Genomic DNA, 16,260 nt, shown 5'->3' with positions numbered 1-16,260 from the left:
GAAGGATGAAGGAGTGTAGCACAGGGATAAGGCAGACGCTGGCTTGGGGGAAGGAGTAGAGGATGAACCACCTCTCTCACTCTCAGGCTCCATCTCTTTATTTTTCAGGCTCCTGATGTGCAAAAATGTGCAGGAGCAGCTGTCAACCCCACAGATCCCCCGGAGCCAGCGGAGCGCCACGGGCCTTGTCCTGAACGGGGCCACTCGTAGGGACAGGGACGACCGGGACTTGAACGGAAAGCAGCTGGATATGAATGAGCTGGAGAGGTTATTTCCAGCATCCCCATCCCAGGAGCAGCAGGAGAAGGGAATAATGGTAAGTCCAGCAGGACAGGAGCACACCTGGCTGTGCATCCGTGAGCTGTCACTGTCACTGCATTGTCCCCCCCCACTCTCTCTCTCCAGTTGGCTCACAGCCCATCAGCCCCCCATGATGAAACCCAGATCTCCACACTCCCTCTGGATGAGTTCAGCATCATTGAGGAGCAGCCAGACCCCCTCCCAAAAAACCCCTGTGGCAGCAGTCCTGCTGCTCCGGCTCCCAATCATGGTCCTGCCAATGAAGGATAAAACTGCCAAGACTCAAAGCCTCTTGTAGGAATTACCAGAAACCAAACCCGCGGCTGGTGATATCTTTACGAGTTGTCAATCTCAGGTCAATTGAAGATTTCTACGGTCTGATTGTTATTTTTTTGTTTTGCTTTATTTTTATATATATATATAAATATATATATATGTATACAGCCTTTTGGAAATTCTGTGAAGTTTATCTTTCTGACCTCTCTTGAGCCTCTCAATGTGTTTCTTCCAATGACGGCTCTCTGGAGACTGGTCATGATGGATTTTCCCTGCAGCTGCTATGTAACAGACTCCTTGGCAGAGTTTGGCAAACTCTCCAGTCTCTGACAGACTGGAGATACGGTGGAGCCCCCATCTCTTGGCATCCCAGACTTTTTCCTGATCAGCAGCTTTAGGACTACTTTTTGGATCTATTTTTCATTTCCAGAAGACTGGATTTGGAAAAATCCTTCTAACTTGACTCCAAAAATCGAGGCCCAGGAAGGCTCTCTCTCCATGGATTTGATGATTTTGTACACTTTCGCTATTTCTCAGGATACTTTTTTTGCGGATTGACTTTAAATAATATGAAAAAAAAAAAAAGAAAAAAAAAAGAGTGTATGTGTGTCAAAGGATGCCTGAGGGCTACTGAAAGACTCGGACAGACAACCCGAGTGAACTCAGAACCTACCTCAACCGGAATGAATGTCTTCTGGGAAGCAGAAATACCTGTGTCTTCCTTCGTGTTCAAACAAACAAGTAGCATAGCACTTGGTCAGTACAAGCATGGTCCTACCTCAGCAGTCACGCTCTGTACCCGCCACCTTGGTGGCTTCCTTGTTGTCATTCCCATGTAAAGCACTTCCAAACATTTGAAAGCAATGTTCTACCTCAAGCGTGAGAGAAACTCATGTGTGAGAGTGTGCGTGTGTGTGTGTGTGTGTGTGTGTCCCCTCTTCCCCAATTCCTGCATCTCCCACCCAGCCCCAAGTGAAGCCCAATGCTTCACTGATATTATGAGCTTTACTTTTGGGCGTTCTGGGGTGATTTTGTGTGGCGGAGATTCGTGTTGTGGTTTTTTACTTCAAAGATTGTTGGGGCTGTCACAGACAAGCAGCGCGATGCCGTGTGGCTCCCTGGCACCGCTGCCCTTCCAGGGCTGATTTGGGCACCAGTCCATCCTGAGTTTGAAGATATGGGGTGCTCAGATGCCAGTGCTGGGGCCAGGGCACCCTTCTGCCTCATCAGTGTGCTGCTCCCCAAGGCTGATTCCCAGCAGGATGATCTATGGCATGTGCTGGCACGAGCAGCACAACACACCCTTGGGAGGTGGGAACTTGGATGTCACTGTCTTGTCCCAAAGCCCACCCTGCTATCAGGAGCACCCATGGGGAAACCCCAACAGAGCACTTCCAGAATCCCTTGAGATGCTACTGAGCTGCTCCCAGCTCCTCCAGCGCCTTTCCAGCCACAGGAGAATGTCCAAAGGATGAGTAGAGCCAAAAAGGGTTCAGTTCCCCAGACGGGACAAGGCAAGGAGGATGCTGGGGGCCGCCAGAGCTGCTCCTTCCCCATGCCCAGGGTGGGCAGAGGAGCTCCTGACACCAAAGAGAGGGTTTGTCCCTTCCAGAGATCAACCACCAACCTGACACTGTGGAGGTTGGGTTGTCCTGGCGTGGTGCAGCCTTGTGAGTCAGTGTGTGACTGGCATTGTCCATGGGTGAGAGGGGGGCACACATGGGGGACAGGGACACCAGGTGCCAGATGGTGCCAGAGGGCAGCCCTTTCCCTGCTGTGTGAGGTGGTTAAATCCAGGCAAATGTGAAGGTTTGATCTCTTTGTGTAGGTGGTGGTAAATCAAACGTTGCTGTATTTGCAAGGACAGTGAAAGGAATCAGGAAAGGAAATTAGTTTAAGGGTTTTTTTTAAAAAGTATTAATTGCATTTTTTTAAATGGTACCAGTGGGAGAGTCCCTTGTGTCAAAAACGCCCCTCATGACCTGCCCAGCTGGCAATGGGATGAAACTGATGGCTGTGTAAATAGTACAATATACAGGAGGATGAGCAAATACCTCTTCCCTGAGTTGAGCCCTGGTACTGGGCAGGGTTACCTGGTAGCAGGACTCTGTCCTTCCATGTTACCTCATCGAGCTTGGCCCAAGTAGACGTAATGGCACCAATCTCAAGAGCAAGGAGCTGTTCAGGCTCAGTGTTCCTAGCCCTCTTCCATTAAAATTTCTCCTCCTGTAGACATCATGCAGGACAGAAAATATGCGAAGGGTTAAATTTTGGCATTAACCCCCCCAAACAGCCTCTCCCCACCCTACCAAAGAGGCTAAATGGGCTGTCAGAGGATCCCTGCTCACACCTGTGATGCTGGACCTGGAGACAGCCTGGGAAGGGACTGTGGGGGGACAGCGCCATGTGAGACCAATAGCACAGCCCACCCCATCGCAGGAGCTGAGGTTAGGGGAAGGCAGGAGGGAGGAGAAGACTCCAAACAGCTCGAGTTATAACCTCATATCAAAGACAACCTGATCCTCTCCTGACATCCCACTCCCACTCCAGCCCAGTTTTTCTTTTTATTGTTTTTTTCATGTGTGTAATGCCACCATTCACATTGAATAAGTACTGTTGCCAAAGTGAACACAGAACCTAGTGTTCAGCTCAGACTTCCTGAAGCTGTGAACATGCTATTAAATTAATATCATATTATTGTGATATTGTAATAGTAACAAGTATTTGTCACTACTTCCTTTTATTAAAGGGAAATGCTGTGCCATTTGACTAGTCGGAATACAATAGTATGTGAAGAGTAGAGCTTTTTCTTTTGTTTTTTTTTTAATTATGCAGAAATGTGGTGGCTTAAACCAATGCAGATTCTGTGTTGGTTTGAGATGGTTGAAAGTGGATGTAAATCTTTAAAGACTATTTTTTAGATGTTTAGCTTTTCCTATTTTTTGGGGTTTCTTTTCCACTCTTGTCAGTCTGTACCATTGGGACCTAACGCAGACGGTTGCAGCAGCTCAGTCCCTGAAGGGGTGTGGCTGAAGTCTGGTGATCCATGAGGATACACGGTCTTCCCTGAATTACCTAAATCCACCAAACTGGGCAAAAAAACCCACTCAAAATTACATATTGGCTTTGTGCTTCTAGCTGTCAGTCAGCTGGATAAGCAACACGTAACAGCCCCACTCACTGTACTTCAGTGCTTGAATTGGGCTGGAGGCGAAGCTGTCCCAACCCAAAACTTGGGAAAGCATCACCTAGAGTATGTCTGGCCCTTAATCTGTGAAATGAGAAAGAAAAAAGAATTAAAAAAGAGCTTGTGTTTGGTTTCAGCATGGGGGACAGTGTCCTTCGTTCATCCAAACTGCTGCCCTGGTTTTGAAGGAAACTGATGGAATTTTATTCTGTGCTTGGGGCACAATTGTACTCAAGCAGACAAGTTGTACTAGGGTAGACACATATTTGGGTGGATGTGGGACAGCAGGTGTGTTGCAGATGTGGGGCTGTGTCACAAGACACGGGTCAAGGCATCATTTGGTGTCCCCAGACCAGAGGCGGAGGCAGCCAGACAGTCCCAAGGTGGTTCCCAGCGCCTTTCACCATTGGTGCCCGCCCGCCTGCCAGCCAAGGGCAGCACTCCCTTCACACTTCTTTACACACCACAACATCTAAGGAACAGGTTGCAAGGCTTCTCATTCCTTTCTGCCCCCCCACCTCCCCCCCACCTTTTTCCTGATGGGAGGAATCAGTTCTACCCAGAGATAAAACCATTGGATAACGGGCAGGTGTTGGATCTGGTGCAAACTGCTGGAAACCGCCTGTGTTTGGGGTAGGAATCTCATCCTGTAGTATTTTTCAAATAATTACACTAATTCAACCTGTTGCCTTTTCTCAGCTGATCCCAAAAACCCTCTTATTTTCTGGCTGTGGTGAGATGAAATTATAGGAAGGAATAAATATCCAAAAGCTGATTTTTTTTTTAAATTTTTGGTAACCCATAATGGGCACAACCTATTCTTGGAGATCTCAAGTTAACCAGAGATGGCTTCTTCCTCAGGGATAGTATCCACATTGTCTTTAGTTGAACAGGGAATAGTTTCATGCTGTGACAGGGTATTTTCACGATGTTGGATTCAGGTATTTATTTGTCTACCGTTATCTTTCTTCTTCCTTGTTTTGTAAAGGTGCTGATGTATTTAAGTGCTGGACCAGTTTGGGAAATTTAAAGCTTCCACCCAAAATTATACCAAGGTACTGTAGGTTTTAAGTTGGCAATAAGAGGAGAGAAGCTATGAAGTGTTGTTGCCTCTGGATAGTGAAGGGAAGAGTTTTGCTGCCTGTGGGGATGTTCCTCTGGGATAACCATCCCATGGCATTTCAGGGGGGATCAGTACAGTGTCCAAGCCCTCTCTGAGCTGAGTGACAGCACTTAAGCCTGGGAAGATTGGTTAAAAAAAAGGAAATTAAAAGCTTATGGAAACAAACGGGGGGAGCTCCTCACTTCATCTGTGCAAACATTGTGTGGAAATCTATACCTTCCCATGCGCGCCAGAGCAGGCAGGTTACAGATCCCATTGAGCAACTTGATGCCGGCTCGTTTGTTTCCCTCACCCTCCAAATTAAAAAAAAGGAAAGGAAAAGGAAGGTGCCTGGGCTGGAGCTGCGGGCGGGGAGATGGGGACGAGTGAAGCAACAGCACCCCCAGCTGCAAGTGCTGCTGGCATGGGGCCATGGCATTGAACCCCCCTGGAACACTCAGAATCAGGGAAATGGCTCCAGGTTTACTCCAAGGGCAGAGCCTGGGCTTCAGCATCATGTGGGGAGAAGGGACAGGGCCAGTTGTGAAGCCCAGCGAGTCGGGGACAAGCCTGATTTCATGGAGCTTTGGATCAGGGTCTGACTTAAAAAGCAAAGAAGGATTTGTACTTTGATCCTATTTATCATGTAAACTTGCAATATCTTTATGTTTGTAAGAAAGTCATAATGAAACCAATGCTAAACCTTTGTCCCAGTCCTTTTAGGGAATCAACTGTTAGGAGTAATACTAAAAACCCAAATTGCAAAGCACTTTTCTACTGTTTATTTTCTACCTTTCTTACTTTGAACTGTCTTGGTACTGAAATCCCACTGATCCCACAATTGTTAGCTCTGTATTAAAAAAATAATAATAAAATAAAATCCAGGTTTTTTGTAGTTTGCTCTGTTTAGATTTTAGCCTGTGGCTACTTGTACAAGAAAAATAAAACTAGAATAAATGAGCCTGTGTGGGGCTTTTCTTTTCACATGCAGGGCTGTGGTGTGGGGATCATGCAGGGCAACTTGGGGCATCATCACATCAGATGGATGGCAATGAATCCAGCTCCTCTCAAAGAGCAGCTTCCAAAACTCAGCATTTAAGGGCTGAGGGGTTTTTTGGGAGCTGGGTGAGATGAAACCTCCAGGGTCACAGTGTGACACCTGTGCTTGGAAGTGCAAATCAATTTCCAAAGAATCTTGGCTCTTGTTCAGCTATTGCTGCATCTGCTTTTTCCACTGCCTGCAGCGCTAATGGGGCAGTACCTGTGAGGGTGGGGAGGCCCTGGCACAGGCTGCCAAGAGAAGCTGTGGCTGCCCCATCCCTGAAGTGTCCAAGGCCAGGTTGGATGGGGCTTGGAGCAGCCTGGGATAGTAGAAGGTGTCCCTACCCATGGCAGGGGCTGGAACTGAATGATTGTTAAGGTCTCTTCCAACCCAACCCATTCTGGGATTCTAAGGTGCATCCTTGCCCCAAAACAGGCTGTGAACCATAAGCCACCCTCCTGCCACTGTCCTGTGTGCTGCTGCTGCTGCTGCTGCCCTCGATGCCAAAGGACAGGCAGAGTAGAGGCTGCAGGGAATAAATGAGCAAGATTGAGCCCAGCAGCACTTTCTGAAGGGGTTTCAATAAGCAGGTGAGTGAAAAGTCGCTTCAAACAACTCCCCAAAGCTCTCGGAACTGCTAAATTGCAGCATGGATTGTCTAAATATATACTTCATAATAAATACCAGCACAAAAACTGATTTTATTTCCCAGTGGCAATGCAAGAGGTGAAAAAAAGATCAGAGTGGGCTCACTCAGGGGATTTTCATGTAAGTTCAGTGAAATCTGGTACTGCAGATAGCAGCTGCAAAGTCAAGGTATTGTGTAGAGCTTGTGGCTTTCATTAAAAAGGACTTTCCCTGCCTTTATGGCAATAAAAAAAAGGTTTGACAATATTAATCTGAAGTCTTAGAAACTAAGGCAATAAAAAACCCCAAGCAATACATTTAAATCACTTTGAGTTTGGGCTGTTGGAAATACTAAGAGCCCTCAAAAAAACCCTACTTGAGTGCTCAAAACTCATCTTTAATAGACACAATCTCCTTTTGACCATGTGTATTCAAATTTCTGCTGGAAACATCTCAAATCAACTTTTCAGCTACAGAAACACTAAAAAAAATTAAGTTAGGTGTTTTCGGCTCCAAACACTACATTCCTGCCTCAAATATTGCCAGAGAAGATGTTACTAATGTCCTAGTTATAACCCTGCCAACACAGGGAGAATTTATAATATCCCATAAAGCCCTAACTGTTGGAAAGGTCATTTTGGTGTTAATACCGCTTGGGCATCACCGCTTCATTTGCTGACACTTTTACAGAGCCACGCTTGATTCCAGCATTGCTGTTGTAAAACCTTTACAGTGACGCCCTCAGCCTCCAAAAATCATCTTAAAAATCAAGAGCTGGAACATCTTCATCAGCAGGTGCAGGCAGCCCAGAAAGGCTCCACTCTCTCTCAGTGTGGGGTCCCCCAAAACCCAGGGTGAGTACCCAACCCCACTGCTATGGGGGGGATTTATTCCTCACATCTCATCTCCAGCCCTGTTATTCCCAGCACCTTCAGTGGCTAAATTAAAAGTCTCCTAATTTCATACAAAATTACCAACCCCTTGCCTTGCCCAGAAAACCATTTCCTTTGCACTAAAATAGCTAAATTAGTCTTGCTCAGCCTCGTAAAGGAGCTTGTCTTGTTTATTGAGCGATAAATATAAAGGTACAGTAACTAAATTCATCAGTCCCTAAACGCAGCCGTTGGGAACAGCCATTTCCACCATCCAATCTACGGCTGCATGAATATTTCAGAGTCCTTTTTCCCTTGGGTGCTCGCCTTATCTCTGGAGCCTGGATATTATTTTCTGCTTTTCAGCTTTTTGGATGTATTGGAGGAAATGTCATTATTTGGACCTGGGTGGATTACAGTTGACTTTCCTAAGCCAATTTATATTGGCAAGCTGCTGTTTTTAAAAACCCCTATAAATCACTCCCATGAATTTTAATAATATAACGTGGTTTCAAACATGCTCCCTTAATACGTGACACACTATTACAGCCAGCAATTGCTCCTCGGGTTGTGAACTCTGTTTTACCGTCACCTTCGGCAAGCGCCGCGGGGGACAAGTGGTGCCTTGGCCAGAATCATGGAAATACCCATTCCTGCCCCAAATACCTCATCATTGTGGTGATTGCGATTTAACAGTGAGCCCTTAAAAGATGCTGGTGCAGAAATCATGGGGATTAGGACTATCTGCTGATATTTCCCTAAATAAAGATAAAAGATGCACATCCAGAGTGCAGCTCCAGGCTGGGATTCATGGCTCCAACTGGTCCAGAAACTCCCACATGCCAGGAGATAAGGCTGTGCCTCCTCATCACCTATGGACTTACTTGGATGAGCTCTGTCCTCTTCTTGTGCAAATTATATTCATTTTCTTCCCATCCCCATTGCAACAATGCCATGGTGTCTGCTAGCTCTCAAGAGGTGTCTGTCAGTGGAGAGTGGTCTCCTGGTCAGAAGAAAAAGGGCTAAGAGGGATAAGGAACAAAAGCCAGGGCAAAGGAGAGACCTTGGGAGACCTTTGTCAAGGAACATCTGTGGATCATATGAAGGAGCTGATGATGGGGTTTGACGCCCCAATGGTGGCACTGGTGATGTCCCCACTGTAGAGTTGCTTGTTCACATTTCCTGGTTTTAGTTGTACAGAACCAAAATATAAGAAGATTCCTGGAAGTGTTCAAGGCCAGGTTAGAGCAGCCAGGTCTAATGGAAGGTGTTCCTGCCTATAGCAGGGGATTGGAACTGGATGGTCTTTAAAGTCCCTTCCAACCCAAACCAGTCTGTGATTCTGTGAATATAATAAGAACATCTGCAAGAAAGAGGATCATTAAGGGATGGACTAATTGCAGGCAGGGAAAAAAATAATGAACCAGACTTTGTTTTTTGGCTTCCAAAAGCAGCGAGGGCTCCCCAGCACAGGATGCAGCAGGATGGGGGTAAAAGGGGGTGCAAGGACCTCCTCAGACCTTGCCATTGCCTGCTCGGCTGCACCCGGCACCAAAGCACCCTGGTTTAATATTCTTCGGAGAAAAAAATAAAAATCCCGTTTGTACAGGGAGCAAACAGGCTTTTCAAAGGCTTTCACTGTGATGATTTACCCTGAAATGTTGTCACGTTCATCATTAATCTATTTTTTCCCTTTTCTGTAACTTAACCTGCGACAAGCCAACATTGTAAGTGCTTGATTTTCCAAGAATAAATTACAGTTTCATAAATGGTATTTTGCTTCACTGCTCAATTTGCAAGTGAAATGATGCCAATTGCTTTGTTCACAGGATTTTATCTAGCACGAACAATACCATCCTCAAGACTTATTTATTTTTTAACCCTCCAGTTATTTTCGGAGCCTTTATAACAGGAATACATGGAAAAGTACATAACAACCCATATGTTTTGGCATGATCGACTAACCATGAGCAGATACAAGGGCCCACATGCCTATAAAACATCAGTCTAGGAATGAGATGTCACACACAGAGCAAGCCACTGCCCAAAGAGAAAATAATCTCTTAGATCAAAAATATTTACAGTTGCCCCACGCTAGGTTAGAGTGCCCTGAGTGACTTTTTATATGCATGATTTATGATTTGGGGCTGGGAAATCAGCCCCCTCAGCTTCTCCCAGGGACTACCAAGTTGTCTCATGGACCCAAAGGAGTCTTCAGAACATAAGGTCCCTCAGTCCTGTTGAAAATATGGGTTTTACACCAGTTTAACATTTTTTTTTCTTATATGATAAAATTATGAGAAATAGGAAAAAAATAAAAGCACCTCGGGCTATTTATGTTTTTTAAATGCAGAGGAATCCTCCCTGCTGGGGACACCAGCTCTGCCCAGGGACAGCCAGGCCACACAGATGTCACCATTAAACCTGGTAAAGCCTGTCGTCAAAGAGAGGAAAAGAGAGAAAAAGTCCCTGCATGGGAAATCTTAATGTTACAAGATTTGGTTAACAGCCATGGCTTCTGCCAGGACTTTTTTAACCCGTGTTTTTAGGGAAGACCTTGGAAGAAATACCCACTTTGGGGAAATTTTTGGATGTTATTCACTTTTGGTGTAAGACAGAAGGTGAATAGAAATGGTCGTATTTGGAATGGAAACCTGGTGTTTGAGGTGTTTGTGCTCACCAATACGTCAGGATGAATTTGGGAAGAGCCTGGAGCTTCATCTACATCCTTTAACTGAGCCACCCTATTGGAGCTGGCTGGCTCCAGGTTTTCCTGCTGTTGATAAATCATTTAGCCAAAACCACAGAGCTCTCAATCTGCAGGTGACATGGGCAACAGAGGCAAAATTTGCATTTCCAACAGAGAAACGGAGGCACAGAGAGAATATTTGTCTTCCCCTTCAGATATGAAAATATCTGTTATCCCTCCTCTGCTTTTCACCCCGTTTCTCTCATCCCCCTAGATGAGACATTGGGAAAGGCTTTTGCTTTTCCTTGCAAATGGATGCTTCAAGACAGTCCCAGACCTTCAGAGGCTTTGGATTTGGCACAGAACAAGGATAAATTTCTGGTAACAAACCACATCACAAAACAGAACTGTCACCTTTCGGGCAACTCCAAGAGGAAACATGGAAATCCTAGTGAAATGAAACATTCTCAGCCAGACAAAGTATGTCCCGGTGTCTCTGCTGAGGCCATCATCTGCTGATTGTTACAACATGGAAAAGCAGAATAAAATTGAATTTAAAAGAAGTGAGGGGTTGCCCACTGCAGGTACTGTGTGGATGGGTCCCTCCGCGGCTTCCCCACACACACGGCTGCTGGCCATGGGCTCCGGGCTAAGGGGCTGGGCTGCTAATGGCTTTAAGCGGCGCTAATTGATCCGTGCAGTCACTGTAATTACGGAGCGGGATATGGTGGCAAAACGTTAACTGCTGCGAAAGGAGAAATCCAAATCACGGGCGAATCTATCCTCGAGCAGCCGGCACTGGCAGCCCCCGCTCTCACGGCTGAGGGTTTTCCAATGCGCTGAGGTTTTCTGCAGGAACGTGCTGATTTCAGGAATATTTGACGGGAAGAAGGGTGGCTGTTAGCTCTTTTGATCTATTTCTTTGCATTTTTCCTTCAATCCCAGGCTGAGCCACTGCACAGCTCCCTGGGTTTGCCCCCGCTCCACTGAGCAACCCCTAACACAAAGGTACCCATCAGAAAGCACTGGCTATCTTTGCAATTAATTAACCTTAATGACAACCTCCAGCAGCTTTAGTGCAGGGTGTTGTATAAGCCACAACGAAGAGCTGCTCTGTGCGAGCAACGGGGACCCACTCCCATCCTTTTCCTAATGCAACTCGGTGATTATTCTAATTAAAACACGCGTTAGTAGGTACTTCTGATGGTGACGGGTTGTGTGGGGCCGAGGGCGAGTGGGAGCAGCCCCCAGCTCCTGCCTGCAGACACAGGCTCCCAGCAAGCACCTGAGGATGGAAAGTGGAATGAACAGGGGAAGGAGATGGGGTTTGGTCCGGGGACAGCGCTGGGAAGTGACAAGGTGTAGGAAGACGACATTGTTTTGCAGTAACCTCCCAACCTTCGTTAATACTGCTGTCACAGCGCCGACGTGCTGCATTAATTAAAATGAATGGTACATGACAGAGCAATAATTCCATTACTTCTCCATGCTTGCAGTTTCCTGTGCTTCATCCTCGAGGAGCAGGGGAGGGGGAGCAGGGGGCAGAGTGCCCGGACCAGGGTCCCTGAGCAGCCGAAGGTCCCTGACCTGCTGCCTCCTGTCAGGGACCTGGTGCCGACAGCAACAAGGACGCTCGGGGCTCCACGGCTGCCGATCCCGTCCACACCCTGCACCGCTGCCACAGCAAATCGCTGCCCCTGCAGCCGTGAGGGTCCACATGCCCCATCCACTTAGGGACACACCGAGGGCAAGGAGGCCCCTGCAGCCATGAAGAGCATCCAGTAAAGGGACAAACCCTTCCCTCCCACAATTAGCAGCCACAAGCAACAGACAAGCACGGACTGACGGTGAATCAAGGGGTTTGCTAAAATGCCTCTTCAGAGACTGTTCTCCCCCCTCCCACACCTCTCCCTGCCTCTGTCCAACAGCATTCCCAAAAGACTAAACACCTTTGGTTTCCATGGCAGCCTGATTTTCAATGAGCATCCTTCAAGTCCTAACCAGAAAGAAAGTGTTTCATTAATGCATACAGGACACACTGGCATCTCCCTGGGGTGACAGTATTCTTCCCCCAAAACTAGCACCTTCTGCCCATAGTTTTTTTATTTTAGTGGATTGATGGACTGATGGAGCCATGGGAAGGGGCTGACCAGCTCTGCCACTGACTCGCAGAGCTTGCTTAAAGAGGGAATTGGGCTGCTTTTGCTTGGGGGAAATTAAATAAATAAAGTGATGTTGAGCATCGGGAGGTGGCATGCAGAGCTTCCCTCCAAAGTGGCTGCCTCCCCTCCAGCCCATTGTGGGGGGACATTGACACCTCCCCAGCTGTCCCCTTCTGAGCTGTCCTGGATACCAATCTTCTCAGTTTAGTTTGCCTATTTCCATCCAGACTCCGCTTCTGTCTCCTGTTTAACACAAGCCAAGCAGTTTGCACACTCAGAATTTGCTATTTCTTTTGGGTTTAACCCCATTCAGTGGCTCTGCCAGGCAGATGGTACCCAGAGCTGGAGAATGGGAAACTAATGAACTAATGATTTGAAGCACGGGGCTTCAGTCCTGCAGGATTTCATCAGAAAGGGTCAAAGGACATTCCCTCCAGCCCAGGGGTGCCAGGGCAGGGCAAAGTGGGATGTGTTTTGCTACGTGATGTCCAAATCAAGTAACCACTAAGCAGAACAAGTGAAATTTGCCTGGGGGAGGATGCGGAGAATGTGCTGAAGCAAAGCAACCCAACCTTCGCTAGCCTGAAACCATTCAAAGGTTTTTTAAGAGACCCCAGGTCACGGCACAGCCTTGGCCCTGGCTTTTTCCCAGCCCAGAGGATAATTGCTGTCCAGCCGTGACGTACCCTTTTGCTGACCCTGCCTGGGTCCCAGCCACCCTCCAGGATCTGGCAAGGACAGATATAAAGCTGGACCTCAGGGGGCTCCTAAAAGCAGGTCATGCCAAAACAATACAGCTTTGTTGGAGGCAAAGGGGGAACCAAGCCGCAGTCAGCCCCAACTGCTGCCGCAGGATTTACTGCCCACAGATGGGACGGTGGCTGTGGATGATGTACCCAGCATTGCCCTGGGGCAGCCAGGGAAAAGAGAGCTGGGAAAGTGCCCCCACACTTGGCTTGATTTTTGGTTTGTATGTGCAGCATCTGCTGCAGCAGAGACTTCTCTCCAGAGACCAGGATTTGGCAAGTCTCAGGTGGGTCCAATGCTTGGCTGAGGTTCCCTGCTTGGACTCATTCCCCCTCCTGCTGGGATGTCTAAATCCAGGCTACCAAAGCTGAGCTGAGCTCCAGAGCAGGGTTTGCCCCCAGGGAGGTTTGCTCTGCCTTTTACATCACCCTTCCATGGGATGAGCCTGCCCATGTGGACTCCCCATCTCAGAGGGACCTGGACTTCAGTCCTCCATCCCTGAAAGGAAAGCAGGATGCTGCCATGCCAGAAACATGTATTTATCTATAATATTTATTCAAGAGGCTAGGAAGGAGCTATAGGGACATGATAAAGAGCCTGTCTATGCACCAAGGGGTGGTCAAAGAGCACCAAAGGTAAATGCAGACAAAGATGCTGCAAAGGATACAGGTGAGATAAAAGGTATTATTTCTTAGAATACAGTCTTATAAAGTTAAATTAAGCATGTAACAACTGTCCACCTTAGCACCACCCTCTCAACTTCTTTTGAGAGGACACACTCCATTAAGACTCAAAATCTTTAGACACACTAAAAAAAAACCAAACCCAAGCCAATACATTTTGTCTTGTCCAGCGCTAATAAAGCCTTCTGCATTGCATGGGGCTTTTTAACAGAGAAAAGGAACTTTTCCTAATCCTTCTGCAAAACCAGGGCAGTTTCCACAGTCAAGTTTCAGACCAGCCTTGCAGTTCTCTGACTATCCTTGCTCCACTAGTCTGATGCATTTCCACAGCACAGGGCAGCCCACAAGCCCTCACAGCAAAGCCTCTGGTGCTTCCATAAGGCAGCTCTCTGCCAGGAGAGAAAACTCATTAGAGCTCCCAAGAGCAGAAACATGTTGGAAGCCAGCAACATCATTAAATGAATATTCATAAATTATTTTTCTACATAAACAATATTAATATCACACCTTCCACCTTCAAAAGCCTATTGCAGGCAGGGACTCATTAAGACTCCAGCAAAGACCACTTGCAGACTTTCGGTTACATGGAAACTCAGAGACTTTATTAAACACAAGCAATATATTTATTTTAATAGAGTACAAAGCCTGGATTTGGCCACCCTAAAACACCACTCGGAGCACTGAATCTCCGAATAACCCGATCAAACAAGGCTAATGTGTGCAATATATCTTGGGTGAGTAATATACAGCCACATTTCCTGCTCCATTTACCCAGTTTTAACTACACCTGACCTACTCTTATCCTAATAGAAAACGGCTGCTCTTCTCATTGCCTGTCCTCCACACATGTTTTTCTGATAATGACCAAAACTAAATCACTTCCCTTTCTCCTAACTGCTGGGCACCAGCTGTCTTGTGACATTTAACTATAACAAGTCCTTTTGCAGGACCTCCAGGTTAGTACCTGGGGCCCTGGACCTCCGTCTCTGTGTCCTGTCTCCATCCTGCATCCGGGCATCGGAACTAAGGCATTAGGTGAAGTGCCAGGTCCTGCACTTGGGTCACAGCAACCCCATGTGACATGACAGGCTTGGGAAGAGTGGCTGGAATGCTGCCTGGTGGGAAAGGACCTGGAGGTGCTGGTTGACAGCAAACATGAGCTAGAGTGTGCCCAGAGGGCAAGAAGGCCAATGGCACCTGGCCCATATCAGCAATAATGTGGCCAGCAGGACCAGGGCAGTGACCGTCTCCCTGTACTGGGCACTGCTGAGGCACCTCCAATCCTGGAGTCAGTTTTGGGCCCTTCACTCCAAGACAGACAGTGAGAGTCTGGAGCGTGTCCAGAGAAGGGAACAGAGCTGGGGAAGGGTCTGGAGCACCAGGAGCAGCTGAAGGAGCTGGGGGGCTCAGTCCGGAGGAGAGGAGGCTCAACTAGACTCAATGATCTTAATGATCTTTTCCAACCTAAATGATTCCATGATCGTATGATCCCAGCCCCGTGGGATTTCCCTATATGGCCTCACCCAGGAGGTATGTGGAGAAAATCCTGGGAGCTGCCTCATCTCAGGCTGCCACTCTCTTTCTGACACCTTGGCTCAGAAAGGTCTCCCTGCAGCAGTGAGGATGCTGCTTGTCAGCAAGCACTATCCATCGGTTCATGCCTGGGTGAGAGGTTCTCCCAAAGCTGTGAGCATCACCTCATAGAAGAGGTTCAGCTTTGGCAGGGAAAAAAATCTGCTTCCAAGCAGTGTTTTTGCCCCCCATGGAGCTTAGCTCGGAGTGATCCATCGAGGTGGACTTAAAACTTCCTGAGCAGCATGTTTAAATGGCCAATTTGACCAGAAAAAGTGCTTGATTCACAAGCGCTGGCTGCGTTTCTCCAGTGCTGAGAAATCACGGCTATATTTCATTATTGTTACTAATTGCTATAAAGTATTATGAGGAAGCGATGGCACAGGCAGAAAGAAATATAAACCATTTTCAGTCTATTGAGCCCAGAGAACATTTCCCAAGCTTGCTTAGGGGTGCAGAAATCGGTGCTCAGTGCAAATAAATGAGCAAAAGCATTTTCTGAAGGAATTAGCGCATGGCACGAGCAAATTGCAGCAATTGTGTCTCTTCTTTCTAAGCACTGAATTGCCTCTATAATTCCCCATCATTTAGTTGCATAAATCTTGCACAAATAAACCCGCAATTTGCATATGCACAGAAAAGAAATTATAGAAACACAAGGAAAGATGTTATATTTTTCCTTCATGAACTGGAAATAAATATGCATTGCTTACTGCCTAAGCTGTGTTTGGCCCAGCTCAGAAATAAAAATTTAGGAAACCCTTTAATTTTCAATAATAAATACATATCAGAGGATGAAAAAAATATAATTTGTGGCATATGGAAGCCACAAGTTTCTGGGTTGTTGCATCATGAAATGCGACGCCAGAGCCATGCGTGCATGCAGAGGATGCAGCACGATCACAGCATCATAGAATCCTAGAATGGTTTGGATTGGGAGGGACCTAAAGATCAGCTGGTTCCAGCCACCTGCCATGAACAGGGATATCTTCCACTAGAGC

At 47.0% G+C, this 16,260-nt stretch overlaps 1 protein-coding gene and 1 long non-coding RNA gene across 3 annotated transcripts in view; one reads left to right on the top strand and one right to left on the bottom strand.

The window, feature by feature from the left end:
• The window catches only part of IGDCC3 (immunoglobulin superfamily DCC subclass member 3), a 102,471-nt gene extending 96,646 nt beyond the window's left edge, over positions 1–5,825 (top strand). The window contains exons 13-14 of one of the 2 annotated variants that reach the window (XM_042039383.1): positions 109–316; positions 406–5,825. In XM_042039383.1, coding sequence (XP_041895317.1) covers positions 109–316; positions 406–570 — 373 coding nt within the window. In that variant the 3' untranslated portion in view covers positions 571–5,825. Of the gene's footprint in view, positions 1–108 lie in introns of both variants that reach the window. The other variant, XM_042039382.1, reaches the window with a different exon arrangement.
• Positions 1–16,260, bottom strand: part of LOC121669851 — a 34,777-nt gene that overhangs the window by 4,035 nt on the left and 14,482 nt on the right. The window contains exon 3 of the long non-coding RNA XR_006017913.1: positions 2,670–2,802. This is a non-coding gene — a long non-coding RNA (uncharacterized LOC121669851). The remainder of the gene's footprint in view (positions 1–2,669; positions 2,803–16,260) is intronic.

The sequence above is a fragment of the Corvus kubaryi genome, unplaced genomic scaffold (genome assembly GCF_017639235.1).
Source record: "Corvus kubaryi isolate FWS band 111438036 unplaced genomic scaffold, C.kubaryi_AGA036_p1.0 37394, whole genome shotgun sequence".
Taxonomy (NCBI): Eukaryota; Metazoa; Chordata; class Aves; order Passeriformes; family Corvidae; genus Corvus; species Corvus kubaryi.
Note: the sequence above shows the minus strand (reverse complement) of the source record. Positions and strands in the feature narration are given on the sequence as shown.